Source organism: Aspergillus eucalypticola (genome assembly GCF_003184535.1).
Source record: "Aspergillus eucalypticola CBS 122712 chromosome Unknown BO83scaffold_25, whole genome shotgun sequence".
Lineage (NCBI taxonomy): Eukaryota > Fungi > Ascomycota > Eurotiomycetes > Eurotiales > Aspergillaceae > Aspergillus > Aspergillus eucalypticola.
In genome coordinates, this window is record NW_020290299.1 from 31,299 (window position 1) to 51,104 (window position 19,806).

Sequence of the window (19,806 nt, forward strand, 5' to 3'; positions counted from 1 at the left end):
TTATCATATACATATTTCATATCAGAGATTCAATACCACTATATCGGATAGTATATTTACAAGTATTTCTCTAACAAACCAGTTGACGTCCAATCATAGCATGTAGGTTGAGGAAGACAGAAAAATGGAGAGGAAAGAAAGCTGAGAGTACCAAGTTGCTCTGACTATCGCTTGCACATGCTACTTATCCTAACCCAGCCCTCGAGTTCTTCACAATATGTGCAACAGGTTGAAGAATACCTTTGTTATTCATAGAACCAAGAGGAGTGCCAATGCTCCATCCCATTTTCTCAAGCATAGCCCTGCCCTTATTCTCGGCACCAATTTCAGGTGCCGATCCTCCGACGACATCACCATCCATGTAGGAAACAGTTGCATCGGTTCGCCCGCGGCGCGACTTGCTAGGCTTGCTCGGCTTCGAGTCGCGGGATTTGAGCCCGCGTTGCCCACGCCCATTTGATAATATACGGTCCATTTGAGATATTGTTTTGGATGAATATGCAGGAGTCCGTGAGGTCTTGTTTACGATGGGAAACCTCGAGGACCCCTTGCCTCGAGATTGCGATTTCATAGACAAGACATTGGCCAACTCGTGGACCAGTTTGCGGTGTTGCTTCGACATGGGAGGCAAAGCCAAGCTGCAAAGAAAAAGCGTCAGATATCATATACCAGAAGCAGTCTGATTCACTGAGAAGAAGGGAACATATGTACCTATTCCTTGGTGAGAGGAGGAAATGTCGAATCTCGCTTCTCAAGTCCTCGGTGCCTATTCCATTGGAATATTTGTCTTTCAAGGACGGGTTTTGGCGGCCCCGGCCTAATAGGCCCTGGGAGCGCAGCTCTTCGCGTTTTTGCTTTCTAGCCTTTTTCTTTGCTCTGTCGTTTTGCCAGGCATTTACCAACTCGGACTCAAGTTCACTGTCTGATAGACTAATGTCCAAGGACCGGCCCTTTCCTTTAGACTTCTTTTTCACACTTGGTCGGTTGAAGTCCATGATATCGAATCCATAGTAGGGATCAAAATCCAATGCATCAGCAAAAGCCGTCGCAGACGCAAAGAAGCTGTTACCATCCGCGTGCAGGTTCTGCTTGAATTCAGTAATGATATTTCAGGGTGGTTCAATTCTCGAGGGGTCGATGTCTAGCGAAGTGGAATGGTTAGGTTTCTTACCTCAGATTTGTCATCTTCTATGTCCTCTGTGTCCGAACCGTCTGACGAAGAGGTCGAGGCGCTATCCGTATGAGAAATTCGGTTACCGGATACCTCTTGACTGATTTCTTCGTCCAAATGATTGCAGTGGTCTTTGCCCAGTTAGTAATGCCCACAGGCGGAACGACCAAGAGGTTTGAGTATTTCCACTTACACTCGGAAACCTCATTTTCGCTGCACTCTTGCTCATCGCTCAGTGTCGGATTATGGCGTTGAGCGGAAGCCTCGCTTTGCTGTAGATTCTTCTCAGCTGCGGAGTTCAGGCCCGTAGCGGACGTTGGTACCACCTTGTCGGCATTGTCTGGCTCTCGAGCTTCAATAAAGTGCGGAGAGCTGCCCAGTATCCCCGGTATCAAGTACTCGGTGTCAATATTATCTATGTAGTCGGCGAGTATGTCATCATCGTCTCTTTTCCATTTTTTGCGCCGCCGCTTATCGCTGGTAAGCGAGAAGTAATTTGGGCTATCGTCCATTTCTTGTGGGCATGTTTCTGTCTGTGGAGGCTTGGGAGCGAGCAATGATTTGGGCTCAGAATTTGAGGAAAGGAAATCCAATTTGCTGTGCTCGGATGCTCTTGGTTGCTGACTACCGGCAATAACTTTCTGCGTCCGGATATCCGACGGGTGTGATCTGCCTTCCCCATATTGGTGTCTTCTGCCACGAAACACAACCTCATCTTCACTCGAATCGTCATGAGACTTCTTGGAGATATGTTTCATTGAATCCGATATCGCTGTGGATTCGAATTCGTCAAGTAACTCAACACAGAGGGGCGAGTCCTCGGTCCCCGGCCTGGGTTCTGACAGGAACGTAGCCGTTGCTTGATCACAATTCTGGGTCGTCCGTGTTTCCAGACTCTCTTCCGGTGCGCTTATCTCGATTGAGCTTGGGGAGGGTTGCGTTTCACTCTCCCGGTCAATGTCCTGAGCGCTCACAAAACGGACTGTTTGGTGGCGTAGTGAGGAACCAGTCCGCCATAGGCTGCGTCCTTCAGTGTTGCGCGCTTCTTGCTGCATTGTAAAATGATTTTTGCGGAGGTCTTCGAAGAGTCAGTAATGTGACTGTAACGTGAAGTAGTGACAACTATAATACAGTACCTTGAAGATCATCTGCCACTGATTTCTGCTTCTTGTTCCGAACTTTTGCCTTGGATCGCGTCATCTTCCAGGCCTTTTCTTTCCGCTTGGCTTACTGCCTTTCCACTTTGGCCTTATCCTAGGATATGATTGTAATCCTTTTGTCGGTTGGGAGGCAAAAGGGTGTTTCGTCGACCGGATGAGGATAAGCGACTGGAGATGGTACCTTTTACTGCCTCGAAGCTTAATCTAGTCCCTCGCTCTTGGCAGTGTTATCTGCGGTCTCATATCTTCACTTATGTAATGATGGCAGGCGGCGAAGGTGCCCGGTGGGGTACACAGGCGAGCTTTATCATTGAGGGTCTGGGTGCCCTTGATTCACTGAGAGACAGTAGGCCTAGTATCTTTCCTACTACGATGTCAAGACTGGTCAGGGTTACTATACTTTTCGATTTTTACTGAGACTTTAGTGTGAATATGTAAGGGCCTATGGTAGATAGCCTTCTCTAAGCTTTTTCAGCTGTAGTAGCAACTCCCGCCCTAGCTGGCCCCGTGACTACAACTAAATGCATAGATACTGTATGACCCCTCCTGGTCACACTAAGCTCCCTTTTGTGGTTAACTGTTCTTCTTTGGCCGCTACCAACCTTGTGATCTGCCGCGCTGGTAACTGTCATTATATTACTTTTGGAGAGTGTGTCGCACTATTAATGTCTCTCACTCAGAGCCCCGCCGTCTAGGTTTCCCGTCTCCAACGGGCCGAGGATAATATATAGTGCAGACCTGTCTAGTGACGTACTGCAACACCAACCCCTACCGTCTCTGTCTGTGCGACCAGGGAAGCGCAACTTAGAGTATTGGAACGATAGCAGACATGAACACAGTCGACATAGGACGGTGCAGCAAACGCATCGTACAGTATCTCTGGGACCCAGAGCCCAGGAATGATGAAGATCCTACTTCCTCGATATGGTGCCTAGGAACAGAGTATCACCCCGAGAAGGATGTCAGCCCAAGGGGGGAGACACGTAAGCCCAAGCAATACATAATTACTCGTGTCTTGTTAGAAGACGCATTTGTTCCAAATCATACTGATACCGGTGCCAGCCGACAAGAACAGCGCCCGAGATTACGCGACGGGAACGACCAACTATCGGAAACCATCAGAACATGCGTGGCCCGAGTCGTTCCTGTTGGATTTTGAATCAAGAATCTGGATGACATATAGGTCCAATTTCCCCCCGATACCCAGAGTCGAGGGAGACGACAAGAGTGCATCTATGACACTGGGGGTACGCCTAAGAAGCCAGTTAGTAGATACGCAAGGATTTACATCCGATACTGGCTGGGGCTGTATGATACGATCCGGTCAGAGCCTGCTGGCAAATGCACTATCTACGTTGGTCCTAGGACGTGGTACTATCATTTACACGCGTGACCTGAATGTACTGCTAACATCCGACCAGACTGGCGCCGTGGAGTGAGGTTCGAGGAAGAGTCACAGCTACTGTCTCTTTTCGCCGACACACCAACTGCCCCCTTCTCTGTACATCGGTTCGTCAAGCATGGCGCCGAATCGTGTGGGAAGTTCCCAGGGGAATGGTTTGGGCCCTCCGCAACGGCTAAGTGCATAGAGTATGTTCCGCATTGCATCTAGCAACTAATATAAAGAAGTAAACTGAACAACGAAACAGAGCACTTTCGTCACAGTGTGGAAGTCCTACACTCAAAGTCTATGTCTCTAATGATACATCGGAAGTTTACCAGGACAGGTTCATGAATGTCGCCCGAAACTCTACCGGTGTCTTTCAGCCTACCCTGATACTGCTGGGAACAAGGCTCGGCATCGACCATATCACTCCAGTCTATTGGGATGGCCTAAAAGCCACATTGCAGTTCCCTCAATCAGTCGGAATTGCAGGGTAATATTGCCCACCCGTGAGCTATTTCTCTTCATCAAAGCTGACGTCATCACTAGGGGACGCCCGTCGGCGTCACACTACTTTGTTGGAGCCCAAGGGTCACATCTATTCTATCTAGATCCACATTATACCCGCCCTGCGCTTCCGGATCGCCAAGGAGGCGAACTATACTCAAAAGAGGAGGTTGATACTTATCATACACGGCGCTTGAGAAGGATTCACGTGCGGGACATGGATCCGAGCATGCTTATAGGCTTCCTCATCCGAGACCAGGAAGATTGGGACGACTGGTTAAACCGCATACAAGCCGTCAAGGGACGGCCGATAATCCATGTACTCAAGCAGATGAATCCTGGCCACGATCAGGAAGCAGAAGCACTTGACCAGGTTGAAGCGCTGGATGATATCGAATAGCTCTTGCTGTCAATACATTTAGACGGATTAACCTTAGTACCCAGCCTAGAAACGATGCACCACTGCGTTCCAATCTTATAGACATGCAACTAGGCAATTTGATATTCGAATTCTGTTGAGGAAGGTAAACCCGCGCAACCAACCCCACATCCGAGTTATGTTACACCGCATTCACGTCACAAAAAAAAAGCAACCATAAACATTTGGCCCAAGGGGAAAAAAGAAATAAAGCCATCCCATGACACATTAGAATCCCGCAAACACCCTGTAACCCACCACCTCAAAACCGTAACAGATGACGAGGTAGCAAAAGAACAATCCTGCAGAAAGAAAACAAAGAAAGGAAAATGCTTATTTGGCAGACGACGAGTACTTCGTGACAGCCTTGGTGCCTTCGGACACCGCGTGCTTCGCCAATTCACCGGGAAGGATGAGCCTCACACTGGGAAATATTAGTTATTTACTACCGTTTTGGTCTGCAAAGCACTTACGAGGTCTGGATCTCCCGTGAAGAGATGGTGGACTTCTTGTTGTAAGCAGCAAGTTTCGAGGCTTCGGTCGCGACACGCTCAAAGATATCTAGAACGCGTTAGGTATTTGCTAACATGCAGACTGCGGTTCGTTTCACAACATACCATTGACGAAAGAGTTCAGGATGGACATAGCGCGAGTCGAGATACCGGTATCAGGGTGGACCTGCTTCAAGACTACGAAGTAAAGTCAATGATTTGTCGTCTAAAACTAGATGACTTAAAAACCACTCACCCTTGTAGATGTAAGAGGAGTAGGTCTCCTTCCTGGTCTTTCCACGCTTCTTCTTGTCGCCGGAGGCAGCGGCAGCAGTCTTCTTGCCGGCTTCCTTCTTCTCAGCGGGAGCCTTGCCGCCAGCCGGGGCCTTGCCACCGGTGCTGGGCTTCTTCTCAGCGGCTTTGGGAGGCATATTGAAAGATTTGAGATTAGGTATGAAAGATGAAGAGTTGTGATAAGAGTATAAGATACGGTGGTTGCGTTGGCGTCGACAGAGGATAGAGTGAAGATGAGGATAAGAATGAGGGAGACGCGGTGACGAGGGAGGCGCGCTACTTATACTAGCTCGCAAATACTCAGTTGATCCTGAGTCCGCAAAAGAAGCAGAATTTCAATACGGTCACATTTGTGTATGATCTGTATGATTAGATGAGGGAGAACGCGTCGTCCACTATGGGGAGTTGACTAAGATCACGCTAATATAACCGTATCGAAACTAGAATGATTAATTACCACGCTTAACTGTATTGGGGACGACCACGCGCGGAATCATACCAAAGACTCTTTGCCAAGCTATGGGTGCGCCGGAGCATGATCTCATTTGTGATTGGCTGACCCCGCTAAGCGAGAGGGTGATCTGAAAGGCTCCCGAGTAGTCCAACGTCACCCTGATCGCGTTGTTATATATGTCCTCCGCTCCCTCGCGTTGGCCGTCAACCCTTTAGCACCGTATCCCGCTTATCGCCATCGTCACTTGTTAACTACAACTTCTTAATTAAACACCTTCACAAAAACTCATATTCCACCTATCAAAATGACTGGAGGCAAATCTGGAGGCAAGGCCAGCGGCAGCAAGAACGCCCAATCGTATGCCACCCGTCCATCTCTCGTTTTCTTCGAGATATTAAACTAACACGAAATCGCAGCCGCTCGTCTAAGGCCGGTCTCGCCTTCCCCGTTGGTCGTGTCCATCGTCTGCTCCGCAAGGGCAACTATGCCCAGCGTGTTGGTGCCGGTAAGTGATACTCGTTATATCTTAAAGTGTCCCATCAAAGGACAGGTCTAACATCATACAATAGGTGCTCCCGTTTACCTCGCTGCCGTCCTTGAGTATCTCGCCGCCGAAATCCTTGAATTGGCTGGCAACGCTGCTCGCGATAACAAGAAGACCCGTATCATCCCTCGTCACCTTCAGCTCGCCATCCGCAACGATGAGGAACTGAACAAGCTTCTGGGTCACGTCACCATTGCCCAGGGTGGTGTCCTCCCCAACATCCACCAGAGTAAGTTTCAGCCCCACCTGAAAATCCAGCATGTGGTGCTGACCATACACAGACCTTCTGCCCAAGAAGACCCCCAAGAGTGGAAAGGGCCCGGGAAGCCAGGAGCTGTAAACAATTTCTTTCTAATTTGGGTTCTCTGATTCGGCGCGGTTTGGTTCTCTTATTGATGTGATAACGGGGTTCTGGTCGGAACGTTTATGGCTCTGCGTTTTCTTTTTTCTAGTTTCCACAGTTTATGGTTGTACATTATGTCTACGGACATGGAATGATACCGACAGCATTTTCACGGATTCAATCTTCTATCCTAGTCAAGACTCGTGTAAGGAGTGCGCTCGCCTAGTGAAGACCAAATGGTGTCCGTTGAGCTGTTTTCACCTTAAAAAGTGGCCCATTATGCAATTAAAGGTCCCCCGGGATATAAGGATGTAGTAGTCAATTTATTCTCATCTATGGACCTAGGAATACAAGATAACTGCGCATAGGAGCTGCAGTCATACTCAGTGTGCCGAGCTGTCCGAAGCAACTAGCAGATATTGCCGCGTCAATATTCGATGCATTCAGTAGGTCATTATTGGTTCACTCACGGGGCAATTGAGGGGCGGGAATATTTCTCTCGTACTTGCTGCCTATAGAGATGTCAGATCAAGATACCGTTTCATAAAGCACACTCTCGTCAGACTTACCACCCGGGGCCGTAGGTGCGCGGTAAGGGTCAGGGTGTTTCCATGTCTCTAGGAGCTTTTCTGTCTCTTGAAGCAGTACCTGTTCGTTTTACCGTCAGTTCTATGAACACTAGTTGTTCAATGCAATGAGAAGCAGCACTTACCTTCTGCTGACGGGGATCGCGAACATCTTTGTTGGCCTCGAAAAGTGAGCGGATATACACAGCTTGTCCTCTCCAGATATGGCGGTGAACGGCCCAATCAAGGGCCAGTTTCAGGGACCGTCGATAAAGTGAACTGGAGAACAAAGTCAGGATATCTTCTATTCGCTCTTCCTTTGGTCAACCTACGCGCCAGCGTTGAGAGGCATCCTGATTCTGGAGCAGTTCCGTTCCGTAGGCGTGAGTTGTCTTAGGACACTTTTCTCTCGGGTCTGCCGTGTTTGTGAATCACGGCTGTCTGGTTGTAGTCTATATTGATTTTTGCACGAAGTTTACAGCTCGTTCAGTTACCTAGCCGTTAATGATCCTATGCGGGTCACGAAAGTACCAAGTTGGTGCTTTTCGACGCCCGCAGTAGCGTAATAATAATACTCCGTTCATTTGCCGGGCGCAGGGAATGCCGCGCTCGTTGAGGGAAATTCCGGTTGTCTCGGCCCGGGCTTGAGCTTGCAGTGCCCTCGACTGACATAAGTTTCGTCACTCTACAGTTCCCGACAGGAAATATCCATACCTTAGGACTAGGACTAGAGCCTAACAACAACAACAACGTCTACTCTTTCCGGGGCCTATTTTGTGCTACCACAACTCCCGGCTACATTTCTACAATCTTTGTTAATCTGATTATCCAGACGGACCCAAGCCAGTCATTATGGCTTCTCGATTACCGTTCCATCGCCTCTCTGGGCAACACCTGAGAGCTCTTCATCGAAACGCCAGCGTTTCCCGCAGCCTCCACATCGGCCGCGCCAGAAGCTTGATGTCCATTGCTTCCCAGAAAAGCGCCAATGGTTCTCTCAAGTCAAGCGCGGGTCTTCAGCAGGTTACGGCTCTGGGGTCAGTGGTACCAAGTCATGCTTGTTGAATAGCAATGAACGACTAACTGTTGCCATAGACCCAAAATGTCTCGCTTCGGTATCGCTCCCTTCGCGGCTGCTCAGGTGCGAACTTATGGTAATATTCTCCCTCCACTTCTCGAAACGCTACTTTACTAATGCCTGTTGTTGTTTCCGGTTAGCGGACACTGTTGTCAAGGTTCCACAAATGGCGGAATCGATCACCGAAGGGACATTGAAGCAATTCTCCAAACGTGAGATCTCAGCGCTCGACGTATCAATGGACTGGGCTAATTTTGGCGGCAGAGATCGGTGACTACGTTGAACGGGACGAGGAGATCGCAACCATTGAGACTGACAAGGTAAGCGCTGAGACCAGGCGATGGCCGCTTCCTGCTACATCGGAAATACCCCTGTGAAGTATAAATCAGCGACTCACTTGTGTAGATTGATGTATCCGTTAATGCCCCTGAATCCGGTACCATCAAAGAGTTCCTCGTGGGCGAGGAAGACACCGTCACAGTTGGACAGGACCTTGTCAAGTTGGAGCTTGGAGGTGCCCCTGAAACCAAGAAGGAAGACGCAAATGAAAAGCCGGCCGCGCCAGCTGATGCTGACAAGCCCACGGCTTCCGAACCTGAGAAACCGAAGGCACCCGAAGCACCCCAGTCTTCATCCGAGAAGGCCACACCTTCGGAGCCCAGTCCCTCAAAGAAAACAGAGCCGGTAGCTACAAAGCCTCAGGCCTCCGAACCTGCCAAGCCCAGCGTTGGGGGTCGCGAAGAGAGGAGGGTATGTACCCGGCCGATTGGCTGCATCAACCTTCTTTTTCCCTCCACTAACATTGGATCTTCCTACTTTCTTGATAGGTTAAAATGAATAGGATGAGATTGAGGATCGCAGAACGCCTGAAGCAGTCCCAGAACACGGCAGCTTCTCTCACCACATTCAACGAAGTTGACATGTCCTCCCTCATGGAGTTCCGCAAGCTGTACAAGGACGACGTATTGAAGAAGACTGGTGTCAAACTCGGATTCATGAGTGCCTTCTCTCGCGCCTGTGTTCTTGCCATGAAAGACGTTCCCGCTGTTAATGCCTCCATCGAGGGTCCCAATGGTGGAGACACCATCGTTTATCGTGATTACGTGGATATCAGCGTGGCCGTTGCTACTGAGAAGGGCCTAGTGACACCAGTGGTCCGCAATGCAGAGACCATGGACCTCGTTGGCATAGAGAAAGCCATCGCGGATCTTGGCAAGAAGGTTTGAGATTATCTGGAAGCTGGCTTGAACGAAAAGTGGCTAACGTGATTTTTGCTAGGCTCGTGATAATAAGTTGACTATCGAGGACATGGCCGGGGGCTCTTTCACCATTAGCAATGTGAGTGCTTACTTGTTGTCTACCAGGTGTTCGCTTAGTTATTAACATTACGCTTAGGGCGGGGTTTTTGGCTCTCTGATGGGAACTCCCATTATCAACCTCCCACAGACAGGTAGGTCTGAATCTTGGTGTGTCGCTTGGATGTATATCTAATTCTTTTCAAGCTGTTCTCGGACTCCACGCAATCAAGGACAAGCCGGTGGCTGTGAACGGTAAAGTTGAAATTCGCCCTGTATGTCCCCACACTCTGCATGAAAACATAGAAAGGGAGGAAAGGCCGTAGTGGTCGCTAATATTTTGAACAGATGATGTATCTTGCCCTGACTTACGATCACCGACTCTTGGATGGTCGTGAGGCTGTGACTTTCTTGGTTAAGGTTAATAATTCTTCTTCCATCTTTGTTTTCGAAATGTGTGCTAACTCTGGCTTATCGCAGGTCAAGGAATACATCGAAGACCCCCGTCGGATGCTGCTGGGCTAGACTTTTCACGCTGATTGAACTAGCCTGTTGGGTATTGGAGGTTTTGGGCACATATCAACCATTCCCTTTTGCCTCTTATTTTTGCACTTAACGCTCTCGAATTGTAGAATAACTGTCCTGTACGGAGATGTAACCAAGCGTATCAGCTTACAATACAAACTTCATTAAGCTTCATTGCTGCCTATGGTTGTCGTGGAATTTCAACAACTTGGCTCATTACCATATACGTACATGCCAAGACGTTCTCTAATATCAAAGCCCTATCCTGTCCTTCAACTGCTGGGTCTCTTCACGGCTCAGTCCTCCAAGTTTTCCTCTCTCGAGTTGAATGAGTATTGGAGGGTCTAGTGTCTTCATGAGGTCGGTCAGGAAACGATGTACCGAGCGGGTAATAGTATCTCCGCGTGGTGACTTCCGCCCAGATCCTTCCGACTCGGCTGATGCAAGGTCGATGGATGGTAACAGGGTGCTCAGGTATGCTAGGCTTACCTGCTCTGCATACGGATCCAAGGCTTCGCGCAGGCACGCAGTGACACGTTCAGTGCATTCTCTGTACCTGCCTGGCGCCTTAACACCCGCAGTGTGGTACTCGTTCAGTGCAGCTTGGGTTATTAAATTCGCAGCAATATCAGCGTGTCCATCTGGTAAATTGTCTCTCACAGTGCCGCAAAGTGTGACAAATCGGACTAGCGCATTGTAGGATCTATCGAAGGCGACAACCCGGGTATCATGGGCGGGTACTTTATCGCTTTTATGGGGCTGGTATGGTTGGGGGGTGCTTCTTCCAGATCGTGTAATTGGACTCCTGCGCTGGTCTTCCTGCGACAATTCTGTAGCAAGTCCTCTGCTTGGCTCCGTTTTTCCATTGCCATCACTGAACAATTGTGCGAGCTCTAGTATCTGGGTTTTTATCTGCATGTCTTTGGGAAGAGTGTCCGATGGTAAGAGTGCAGTCTTGATGGCTGTTGGGTCATATGTCAGTACCTATGTAATATCGGGCGCTTCGAAATGTCCATACTGTTGATCGTATCGAGACTCCAGCTAGTGTCATCTTCAACTTTACCATTCCCGGAGTCCAGGACTTGGTCAATGGCCATGCACAGGAGGTAATCCAGTATCATGAGATCTACCTCAGCCTGTGTATCCGGATCTGCTGTGGGCGATTCCATGGTGGGGTGATGCAATCGACTAGCAATCCAGCCATTCTGCTGGTCATCTGATCGCACTGTGGTCTTCTAAATCCCGTCACAATCCATGGGCCGGTGTAGTAGAGTATGCTTTCTCCCGTGAATTTTCGGAGATGTGATAGCTGGTTACCGGCCCGGGCCCTTGTTGGTTGATCAGTCAGTTAAGTAGGTCACTTTGAGTGGTCAGTTGGTTAACTGGTGGAGTACTAGTAATCAGTTACTCCTACATAGTAACTAGTTGTTGGTTGGCTGGTTGATTAGATTAGTACTGTGGGTTAATACCTGGTTGATATGCTTGATTATTAATTGTTATGAAGCCAGTGCGGCTAGTGCTTATTAACTACAAGTTACCCGGCCCTTGCGTGGTTAGGTTGTTTGCTTGTCGAGACCGATGGTACAGAGTATTTTGTCTATGTGATTCGAGCTTGCTAAGCCTTGAAAAGCTATGGATTCGGATTTCTTGATTAAACTCGTTTTACTTATTCTTGTGTGTAATCAGTGTATAAGATGTAGTACATGGACTCCGAGCATGGGTGTAGTTCTCGATACCCGAGTTTATATATAATCATATTTATAGACATACATCTGCACCATGAAACGGTGGTACACCATCCAGTGAACAAATACCGTCACATATAAGGGCCCATCTTCTAAAATACTCTACCGCATGATACAATATACTATACCTGCCTGCCTATCCCGTACAAAGCAAACGATAGTACATTAGCTCCCCGGCGTGCCCCTTCTTCCCAGACACCGAAGGGGTTCAACCCCGGGTACATACACGTGACCGGAGGCGGTTTAGCATTGCGTCATAGCTACCTAAGGCTACGACCATCATGTGAACGGCTCCCGTGAGAAGCGTACCTGCAGCTTAAACACTTGCTTGCCTAGTGATCTCATCTACAGGCCAGGTCCGATATTGGTATCTGCGACGGGCACTGCCTGCTGTCTCGGACTAAAGTAAAAGAAACCAGTCGCGCGCTACATGCCAAAAAAGACACCCATAAGAGTATCCTCATTATTAAAGAAGCTCCTGCAAAGGTCCCTATCAATGGCGTGGTATTGCTCCGGCTCCACGAATAGCGAGCTCATCGCGAATCTGTTTAAGACGGGTCTGATAAAAAATGAAAGAGTGAAGAATGCCATGCTAGGCGTGAGTAGTAGCTCCTATCCCTGGACTTCACACTGTCAAAACACTGCGGCCAGTGCTTACCCCTGCTTGACACAATCGCCGGACCCCAAACGGAGGGAAAGGTTGACCCCCTTCTCCCCCGCCCCATTCTTCCACGCCTAGCCACATGTCTGCCTCCTAAAGGGCACTGGACGACCTGACAACATTCCTGCTTTCTGGGTGAAATGGCGTTTCTAACCAAAGTGCAAGGTTGATCGCGCCCATTATGCGCCCTCAAGGCCATACTCCGATTCACCGCAGCCCATCGGGCATGGAGCTACCATATCTGCTCCCCACATGCATGGACATGCCTGTGAATACCTCATCGACTATCTGAAGCCAGGCTCGCGTGTGCTAGACATCGGATCTGGCTCGGGTTACCTCACCCACGTGCTTGCAAACCTCGTCGTGAGTCCTTCGTCCACGAGCGAAGCCGATGGCCAGGTTATAGGTGTAGACCACATTCCGGAGTTGGTGGAGCTGGCACAGACAAACATGCGCAAATCAAAAGAGGGGAGTAGCTTTCTTGACTCTGGAAGGGTGAAATTCATTACCGCCGATGGTCGCCTGGGCTGGAAAGAAGGTGCACCGTACGACGCCATCCATGTTGGCGCGGCCGCGCATCACCTTCACCCCGTACTCATCGAGCAGCTCCGCGCACCAGGGCGAATGTTCATACCCGTCGATGCGGAGGATGATGAGGCTAGCTTTGGGCTGGGGGGAGGACAGTATATCTGGGTAGTTGAAAAAAGAGAGGATGGTTCAGTCCGCAAAGAAAAGGTGTTCCAGGTTAGCTACGTTCCCCTAACCGACCGCCCGGGAAGATGAGCAAGGATGGAACGAACGAAGAGAAGAGCACAAGGCCAATCCGTATCGAAACGAAATCAATTAGGTCCAGTCTACTCGAATGTGAGACATCAGAATGTTTATGAATACGCTTCTTGAGTCACAGTATTGCCTTGTATTAGAAAACCAGGGCATGGCTATGGCACAAAATGATCATCAGTCCCGAAACAGACTGGAACAAGAACAAAAGGTGCATAACTTAAGTACAGTATATTCCTCCAGCAGTTGGAAGTCCGGACCCCAACATTAGCGGAAAGGAAACCCGCCGGGAAAGTTGAAGCCCTGACCCGAGAACTTGAACTGCTGACCGCCGCCCTGCTGGAAGAAAAATTGGCCGCCTGGCCCAAACGGACTCCCCTGAAATGGCCGGCCCCTTTGTGACTCGGGGTCATTGGGGTCATCGCCGCTGTCGTACCGGGATCGCAATTCAGGATCTGATAGTACCTCGTAAGCTTCATTAATTGAGGCCATCTTCTTCTCAGCCTCCTCCTTGGTAACACCCTGGGAAATGGCCTTATCGGGGTGATGCTGTTTCGTAAGCTGCCGATAAGCACGCTTGATGGTCCTCTCGTCCGCATCACGGCCCACACCCAAAACCTTGTAGTAGTCTTTCTGCTTGGAGCGTTTCTGTAGAACTTGGGCCTTCTGCAACAGGGTCTGAACTTCCCTCGAACTGGAATGATGTTCCTTGGCTTGATTAAGCAACCGGATAGCATCATCAAATCGATCCTCGTCAATAGCTTGCTGACTCTCGAGGAGCAGCGCTGGTAAAGAATTAGGATCGAAAGTTAAAGCCTCAGAGCAGTAGGAACTAGCCCGTTTGGGCATTTGCGCCTAGAAGTGATGCGAGATTTAGTCATGTACCGCGGAAAGGGTGATGTTCAGCAGGGGTTAGGTGTCCCACAAACCTCTCGGAAAACGTCACAGGCTCGTTCGACGAGTGAGGCATAAAGGCTGCTCGGGGCTTTTGGGTGGATATGACCATCCTCCTTCGCCTGTGCAGCATCCTTCCGCACGTCATCAAGAAGACCGCCTTCACTACCGACTCCTACCAGTATATTGATGGCGTTACTGTGTTTTCGCGCATTCAGAGCGTCCTCCAGTTTCTGTAACTGTTTCACGAGCTGCCTTTCCCTTCTGTAAAGGCGATTGCACGGTTTGGAATCGGGGTCAGAATGCAGACATTTGCGTATTTGGGCGATACCGCGGTCTGTGTCTCCCAAGGCATAGAAAAGTGTAGATGATATCTGTAGATAGGGCTCCAAGGAGCTCGGGTGAATTTGTAGCACGTGAAGAAGATCGCTGATTCCCTGTTCTGTTTCACCAGTCTCAAAGCGACAATGTGCCCGAGCCCGCCGCAGGCTCAAAGATATGGTTGCCTTGGACAAAGCTACACTCGCCTGGCTTACACAGACATCCCAGGCTCCGCGACTTTCCGCTTCCAGCGCGGCAGACGCAGCATCACGCGAATCGCGGAGTTCTTGATACTCTGGTGTGGACCCCTTACCAGCCTTATCAAGATCATCCAACGCACCTGCCCAGTCAGCAGAGCTGGCTCTCAGCCGTGCCCGTTGTAGAAGAGCGCTTTCGAAGTCTGGCTTCAGTTGGAGAACCCGGTCGAAGTCCTCAAGAGCCAGTGAGCTTTTACCAAGGGACAGATGGGTAGCACCTCTCTGAAAGAGTGTAAGATAATTTGTGGGATCCCTGGACACAGCTGCATCAAAATACATCAAGGCCTCGCGGGGGGAACCACCCGCAAGGTGAGTTTTCGCAGAAGCGATCAAAGATGATAACGGGGTGTCAGAGGGAATCTGGGAAGACTGCAGGCCATGGCCAGCGGAAAAAAAGGCCAGAAAGACCGTAAGAGATGTCAGAGGCAAGTGCATGTTCGTCTAGTCCGTGAGACACCTGAAACGGGACTTTGACGATGGAAGCAGGATTAAGTTATGGCGCAAGTATCATAGTAAGTCAGGACGTATGGTCAGTATGAAATGGATGACAGAGGTTTGAAGGTATAAAGAGCGTGAGGGACCCTGAAAAGGTCAGAAAGCACTTTCACATATTATCAATGCCAACAGTAGCGGGCAGGACAGACACTATATCGTCGTTCGTCGAAGGGGAAGGAAAAAGGAAGCTTGATCCATGACCATCTTCTTCCAGTCTGGCCTTTACGGCAACATTACATACGGTAATATTACCACCCGTTAGATTCCCGTATGGAGCTGTTAAATCCGTATCCGTACTTGCCATATCACAACCTCCGCATGCCCCAAATCTCGAGCTAGCCGAAATTCCAGCTGCTGGTTTTCTCGAGTCGGGACCAACGAGCATGGTTTATTCAATCACAGCTCGATAGAACATGTTCAACGCGCCCTGGATATGCGCTCGATGTTTCGTGCGGTCTGCTGCTAGGTTTGGCTCCAATCCCCGTCCGTTTCTACAACGGCGCGGCCTAAAAACTGGTCTGCTATACCTTCATATCTATGTCTGTTTCATTGTCTAGCAATAAACTAATATGGTCCGATGTAGATTCCGCCGGCATTTCACAAGCCCTCTTAGCACGCGCTCGTTCTCTGACCAATGAACATTCCACACTCTCCGCTCATTTGGCCGAGGTTTTCGATGCGAAACTCGCCAAAAGAGTGGGTGAACTTGCGCCAATCGCAAGTACCTTAAAAGAGTGGGAACACGCAAATAGTGTATGTCTTTCTCCAATGTATTTATGTACTGAGCTTTATTGACAAATTGCAGTCTATATCTGAACTTTTGTCATTGCTTAATGACCCGGAAACCGATGCTGAGCTGAGGTCGCTTGCAGTTGAAGATCTGGAGAGCAGCAAGGTCGCGCTGCCTGCCATAGCGGATAATCTGAAGAAGGCCCTTATACCTCGCCACCCTTTCGCAGACCTCCCATGTTTGCTCGAAATACGCCCCGGCGCAGGTGGTGACGAGGCTGGTCTTTTTGCTTTTGAGGTTTTGAGGATGTATATCGCCTTCTGTTCACGTCGTGGTTTCAGATATAGCCTCATAAAACAGGATGTTGCAGACGGCCCTGCGCAAGACCGATTGAGTGAAGCGGTCCTGGAAGTTGACGCGGATGGGGCCTATGACATCCTGAGAACGGAGTCGGGAGTTCATAGAGTACAGAGGGTTCCCGCCACCGAGGCGAAGGGCCGCACACATACCAGTGCCGTTAGTGTGATGATACTTCCTAGTTTTCCAGACTCCGGAAGCGGCCTGGATAGTTCACTCAATTTCGAGGACCCAAACAGCGACTACTATGTGGATCCTCAAGAGGTTCGCACAGAGAAGATGCGAGCCGGTGGCGCAGGCGGTCAGCACGTCAACAAAACCGAGTCAGCTATTCGGTTAACCCATATACCAACGGGTACCGTTGTCTCCATGCAAGATTCACGTTCCCAACATGCCAATCGAAAGAAGGCTTGGCAGGTTTTACGGGCGAGAATAGCTGAAGCAAGACGAGAAGCCCGAGAACAGGAAATGGTTAACCTAAGGAGAGGAGCAATGGGCGGTGTTGCTCGAATGGGACGCGGTGACAAGATCCGGACTTACAATTACGGTCAGAATCGCTGCACAGACCATCGCAGCGGCCTCACCATACACAACCTGGATAGTGTTCTTGATGGTGGCGAGGGCCTAGAAACCGTAATGGAAAGCGTACGGACATGGCTCGTCGAGCGCGAAATAGAGGCCTTGGCTGCTGAAGAATCAGTCCAAGATAAAGAAGGACTGCGTGCCCAACCGCGTTAGGGTCAAGGTATCGTCACAAAGACAGCTATTCGCTTATAGGCATGATGTAGATACAGTCATATCATATGGCACACTATAAATTCACACGCATCGGGCATTCCGAATAGTAATGGTGTTCCTCACCATGTGTCGCACCTACTGGCCAAAGTGCTCCCCATCAAATGTATCGCCTTTCCGGATCGAGACCATCCAAAGCATCCATGGTTTTCTCGTACCTGTAAGAGGGTTAGTCGCATGCACACTCAGCGAAAGGGTTATTTTAGCACGAACATCGTAAACACTATGCCTCCGCTCATAATCAATCTCGCTAGCCGTGGGACAGCACCAGACCAGAAGGTGAAGATGCCTTCGTCCTTGAATATACGCGCAGCGCAGACAAAACTGTTCTTGTAGTTCTTGCTGGCTTCCAGCGATTGCATCCTGCTGTTGTGTCAGAGTACGGCTACATTGAAGTGATGCACCCCCGGCCTGCCAGATACATACCTTGTCTTGACAGTATCAAGAGGTTGCGTAACATAGCTATCACACAAGAGTGTTAGTATAATGATCGTAAGCAATACCCGAGGGGTAGGTAGGCGTACACAGTGATGAGGCCTGCAATGCCTCCCAGAGCGAAAGTGCTCGCGGTTCCCAACTTCTCACCTGGAGCGACATAACCCTGGGCCATTTGCTTCAGCATTGTGTAGCTCGAAAACCTAACAGCTGAGTTGGCAGCCTGTCGTGCAGTCGTAGGGACGAAGCCTTGAAAGAAACCGCGAACACCCCGCTCCTGAAAGATCACTTTACTGCCATGTAAGAATCCACGCATGCGAGGATTTTGTGATTTGCGATCATCGATCCTGCAGTATCCATTGACATCAGACACAGTTAGTTCTATTCGTACAATTCGCAGCAGAAGCTATGGCCCAGTACGATGGTACGATGAGGGTCAGAACTTAACGGACAATTGTGTTTTGATGCTCTCAAATGGAGTAACGGCTAGCAATGACTCTGTAAATCCTGCGCCGAAACCTGCGATGACTGTTCTTGGTCCAGAAATCTTGCCGTTTTCATCCTGCAAAAGTGACTTCAACCAATCGAAGGCGACGAACCCTTTTTGAAAATAGATCTCAGCATAAGTGACTATACCGCTACAAGATCGTTTCGATGGAACAGGATGGACTCACGAATTCCTGCCTTGAGTGAATTCCCTATAATCAAAGTTGTGCACCCAGCGTACCATTGTGCTCCAAATGGCGGCCATGGGAGTTTCTTTGCGTCCGGTAATCTGCGATTGAGTTGAGATCGGGTTTTCGCAACTGAGCGCGCCAGGTGTTAACCGATAATTGAAAGGTCTAGGTCTGAAAAGGTCTTACATTCGGCCGGATAGGTAATTGCTGCCATCGAATTAGCAAGCAGCATCTTAATTTCTAATAAGAGGATGGTTACCGATCTCGATTGCACCAGCAGTAGAGCCTGCGATGATGGACCGCAGGCTGCTGGGCTAATACTTTGTTAGGGAGAAACGTTGGTGAACGGTTGGGGTACCAAGAGGATTGCAGCAAACCTTAGGCCTCTTATCGTTCTCGGAGGTTGCCATTGCCAGGGTATCTGCTGCAGGACCCGTGTGGAAGTCTGTTAGCCGACTGCTGTGTATTCGCCGGGGGTCGCTCAGCACTAGGAGTCATACTAGGGATACGGGGCTCGGCGAGAGCAACTCCCGCAACCCACCCAGTTACGTGGGGTAGACTTAGGTAATTAGTAAAATATTATCAGTTAAGCTTAAACTGGGCTCCGTAGTACCGTTCACCACTCTTTCCCATATTGTAATTTGGGGTGTATGTTCACATTTATCGAGATGATTCTGGTCGATTCCCAGGGATTTAAGATTCCATTCCGCTAGGCACTACATACTTTGTAAGCTCTAAAAACCGAGAGAACGCGGCGGCATCAATCACTCCCTGGGGGTTTTCCCATTTGTTTTTAATTTTTTTTTTCTTTTTCTTTCTCTCTCTCTTTTATTTTGTGCTTTGCTTCTGCCATTTTCTTTTCCATTTCTTTTCTTTTTTTGAAGGGGGGGGTTTTCCTTTTCCTGTCTCTTTTCTTTTGGGTTTGTCACTTTAATCCGTGATATCCCCACCCGTTTCACCTTTGTGCATAACATCAACGCACAAACTCTCCTGCCTCCCCCCATCCCCTTTCCCAGCTGTTAATCACATTCGCGCCACCGATGCCAGAGACAATTTGAAATGCCAGATTGAGTCCCTAGTCGGCGAACACAAAGCAATTCATGTGCCTTCAGACCGAACGAACGTCGAGCCTCTGCTGTACTTCACAAAAACGTCCATCAGCAGGTGATGAAAAATGCCAACTGCGATGTTTATGATGGTGGAAGAACTGCTAGGTGACTGGTCGAGAAGATGCGACGCGTGAGAAAAGGGCCAGATCACTCGGTCCGACAATGGCCCTTGTATGAAGCCACAAAATAACAACGAACTCCATTAACGCAGTGCGCCGAATGCAAATCGCAGACCACAAATATGCCGATAGTTGTAGTCATGACTGAGCCAAGGTGCAGAGGCATGTCGGGAGTATCTCAACTCGGCGCATCTTTCACCC

At 49.4% G+C, this 19,806-nt stretch overlaps 11 protein-coding genes across 11 annotated transcripts; 5 read left to right on the forward strand and 6 right to left on the reverse strand.

The window, feature by feature from the left end:
* Positions 1-22: 22 nt before the first annotated feature.
* On the reverse strand, positions 23-2,539 carry BO83DRAFT_419643 (putative R3H and G-patch domain protein). Its single transcript, XM_025534891.1, has 5 exons — positions 2,308-2,539; positions 1,365-2,249; positions 1,172-1,302; positions 712-1,085; positions 23-638 (listed from the first exon to the last, which is right to left on the reverse strand). Exons 1-5 carry the CDS (start codon positions 2,369-2,371, stop codon positions 185-187), a joined length of 1,908 nt encoding a protein of 635 aa, XP_025384813.1. The 5' UTR covers positions 2,372-2,539; the 3' UTR covers positions 23-184.
* Positions 2,540-3,160: 621 nt separating this feature from the next.
* On the forward strand, positions 3,161-5,007 carry BO83DRAFT_452107 (cysteine protease ATG4; the record flags this gene model as incomplete). Its single annotated transcript, XM_025536858.1, has 6 exons — positions 3,161-3,314; positions 3,394-3,578; positions 3,660-3,702; positions 3,753-3,921; positions 3,981-4,208; positions 4,265-5,007. 6 exons carry the CDS (start codon positions 3,161-3,163, stop codon positions 4,620-4,622), a joined length of 1,137 nt encoding a protein of 378 aa, XP_025384814.1. The 3' UTR covers positions 4,623-5,007.
* Positions 4,798-5,995, reverse strand: BO83DRAFT_109691 (histone H2B family protein). The gene is made up of 5 exons (XM_025525921.1): positions 5,925-5,995; positions 5,388-5,845; positions 5,258-5,329; positions 5,114-5,201; positions 4,798-5,064 (listed from the first exon to the last, which is right to left on the reverse strand). The coding sequence occupies exons 2-5, from the start codon at positions 5,560-5,562 to the stop codon at positions 4,974-4,976; spliced, it is 426 nt and encodes a 141-aa protein (XP_025384815.1). The 5' UTR covers positions 5,563-5,845; positions 5,925-5,995; the 3' UTR covers positions 4,798-4,973.
* Positions 5,996-6,110: 115 nt separating this feature from the next.
* BO83DRAFT_410549 (histone H2A) lies at positions 6,111-6,836 on the forward strand. Its single transcript, XM_025534226.1, has 4 exons — positions 6,111-6,236; positions 6,296-6,384; positions 6,449-6,652; positions 6,705-6,836. The coding sequence occupies exons 1-4, from the start codon at positions 6,184-6,186 to the stop codon at positions 6,761-6,763; spliced, it is 405 nt and encodes a 134-aa protein (XP_025384816.1). The 5' UTR covers positions 6,111-6,183; the 3' UTR covers positions 6,764-6,836.
* A 313-nt stretch (positions 6,837-7,149) lies between these two features.
* BO83DRAFT_439945 (NADH dehydrogenase [ubiquinone] 1 beta subcomplex subunit 9) lies at positions 7,150-7,779 on the reverse strand (the record flags this gene model as incomplete). The annotated part of the gene is made up of 5 exons (XM_025536215.1): positions 7,665-7,779; positions 7,479-7,611; positions 7,336-7,414; positions 7,237-7,278; positions 7,150-7,175 (listed from the first exon to the last, which is right to left on the reverse strand). The coding sequence occupies exons 1-5, from the start codon at positions 7,682-7,684 to the stop codon at positions 7,150-7,152; spliced, it is 300 nt and encodes a 99-aa protein (XP_025384817.1). The 5' UTR covers positions 7,685-7,779.
* A 185-nt stretch (positions 7,780-7,964) lies between these two features.
* Positions 7,965-10,233, forward strand: BO83DRAFT_419647 (putative dihydrolipoamide succinyltransferase; the record flags this gene model as incomplete). The annotated part of the gene is made up of 11 exons (XM_025534892.1): positions 7,965-8,369; positions 8,428-8,486; positions 8,551-8,622; positions 8,675-8,730; positions 8,816-9,160; positions 9,238-9,630; positions 9,689-9,748; positions 9,806-9,860; positions 9,913-9,980; positions 10,054-10,125; positions 10,186-10,233. Exons 1-11 carry the CDS (start codon positions 8,185-8,187, stop codon positions 10,228-10,230), a joined length of 1,410 nt encoding a protein of 469 aa, XP_025384818.1. The 5' UTR covers positions 7,965-8,184.
* A 249-nt stretch (positions 10,234-10,482) lies between these two features.
* BO83DRAFT_391705 (uncharacterized protein) lies at positions 10,483-11,399 on the reverse strand (the record flags this gene model as incomplete). The annotated part of the gene is made up of 2 exons (XM_025532912.1): positions 10,483-11,192; positions 11,249-11,399. The coding sequence occupies 2 exons, from the start codon at positions 11,397-11,399 to the stop codon at positions 10,483-10,485; spliced, it is 861 nt and encodes a 286-aa protein (XP_025384819.1).
* A 1,036-nt stretch (positions 11,400-12,435) lies between these two features.
* Positions 12,436-13,585, forward strand: BO83DRAFT_381064 (protein-L-isoaspartate O-methyltransferase). The gene has a single exon (XM_025531896.1). It carries the CDS (start codon positions 12,889-12,891, stop codon positions 13,417-13,419), a length of 531 nt encoding a protein of 176 aa, XP_025384820.1. The 5' UTR covers positions 12,436-12,888; the 3' UTR covers positions 13,420-13,585.
* BO83DRAFT_381065 (DnaJ and TPR domain protein) lies at positions 13,527-15,556 on the reverse strand. Its single transcript, XM_025531897.1, has 2 exons — positions 14,346-15,556; positions 13,527-14,271 (listed from the first exon to the last, which is right to left on the reverse strand). The coding sequence occupies exons 1-2, from the start codon at positions 15,321-15,323 to the stop codon at positions 13,684-13,686; spliced, it is 1,566 nt and encodes a 521-aa protein (XP_025384821.1). The 5' UTR covers positions 15,324-15,556; the 3' UTR covers positions 13,527-13,683.
* A 133-nt stretch (positions 15,557-15,689) lies between these two features.
* BO83DRAFT_439950 (putative mitochondrial translation release factor (RF-1)) lies at positions 15,690-17,302 on the forward strand. Its single transcript, XM_025536216.1, has 3 exons — positions 15,690-15,899; positions 15,967-16,136; positions 16,189-17,302. The coding sequence occupies exons 1-3, from the start codon at positions 15,797-15,799 to the stop codon at positions 17,206-17,208; spliced, it is 1,293 nt and encodes a 430-aa protein (XP_025384822.1). The 5' UTR covers positions 15,690-15,796; the 3' UTR covers positions 17,209-17,302.
* Positions 17,303-17,365: 63 nt separating this feature from the next.
* Positions 17,366-18,787, reverse strand: BO83DRAFT_430058 (putative mitochondrial tricarboxylate transporter (Ctp); the record flags this gene model as incomplete). The annotated part of the gene is made up of 9 exons (XM_025535500.1): positions 17,366-17,423; positions 17,479-17,628; positions 17,692-17,727; positions 17,790-18,047; positions 18,153-18,300; positions 18,375-18,506; positions 18,564-18,584; positions 18,637-18,691; positions 18,755-18,787. The coding sequence occupies 9 exons, from the start codon at positions 18,785-18,787 to the stop codon at positions 17,366-17,368; spliced, it is 891 nt and encodes a 296-aa protein (XP_025384823.1).
* Between the last annotated feature and the right edge of the window lie 1,019 nt (positions 18,788-19,806).

Bases quoted from the DNA above. Each gene is read 5' to 3' on its own strand.
- BO83DRAFT_419643 (XM_025534891.1), bottom strand. From the start codon at position 2,371: ATGACGCGATCCAAGGCAAAAGTTCGGAACAAGAAGCAGAAATCAGTG. The intron at 1,303-1,364 runs GTAAGTGGAAAT...AACTGGGCAAAG, and splicing joins CGAAAATGAGGTTTCCGAGT to ACCACTGCAATCATTTGGAC. The intron at 639-711 runs GTACATATGTTC...TTTTCTTTGCAG, and splicing joins CTCCTCTCACCAAGGAATAG to CTTGGCTTTGCCTCCCATGT.
- BO83DRAFT_109691 (XM_025525921.1), bottom strand. From the start codon at position 5,562: ATGCCTCCCAAAGCCGCTGAGAAGAAGCCCAGCACCGGTGGCAAGGCC. The intron at 5,202-5,257 runs GTATGTTGTGAA...AACGCGTTCTAG, and splicing joins CCTGAACTCTTTCGTCAATG to ATATCTTTGAGCGTGTCGCG. The intron at 5,065-5,113 runs GTAAGTGCTTTG...AATATTTCCCAG, and splicing joins TCACGGGAGATCCAGACCTC to TGTGAGGCTCATCCTTCCCG.
- BO83DRAFT_410549 (XM_025534226.1), top strand. From the start codon at position 6,184: ATGACTGGAGGCAAATCTGGAGGCAAGGCCAGCGGCAGCAAGAACGCC. The intron at 6,237-6,295 runs GTATGCCACCCG...ACGAAATCGCAG, and splicing joins GGCAGCAAGAACGCCCAATC to CCGCTCGTCTAAGGCCGGTC. The intron at 6,653-6,704 runs GTAAGTTTCAGC...GACCATACACAG, and splicing joins CCTCCCCAACATCCACCAGA to ACCTTCTGCCCAAGAAGACC.
- BO83DRAFT_381064 (XM_025531896.1), top strand. From the start codon at position 12,889: ATGCATGGACATGCCTGTGAATACCTCATCGACTATCTGAAGCCAGGC.
- BO83DRAFT_381065 (XM_025531897.1), bottom strand. From the start codon at position 15,323: ATGCACTTGCCTCTGACATCTCTTACGGTCTTTCTGGCCTTTTTTTCC. The intron at 14,272-14,345 runs GTTTGTGGGACA...CATCACTTCTAG, and splicing joins CCTGTGACGTTTTCCGAGAG to GCGCAAATGCCCAAACGGGC.
- BO83DRAFT_439950 (XM_025536216.1), top strand. From the start codon at position 15,797: ATGTTCAACGCGCCCTGGATATGCGCTCGATGTTTCGTGCGGTCTGCT. The intron at 15,900-15,966 runs GTCTGCTATACC...GGTCCGATGTAG, and splicing joins ACGGCGCGGCCTAAAAACTG to ATTCCGCCGGCATTTCACAA. The intron at 16,137-16,188 runs GTATGTCTTTCT...GACAAATTGCAG, and splicing joins AGTGGGAACACGCAAATAGT to TCTATATCTGAACTTTTGTC.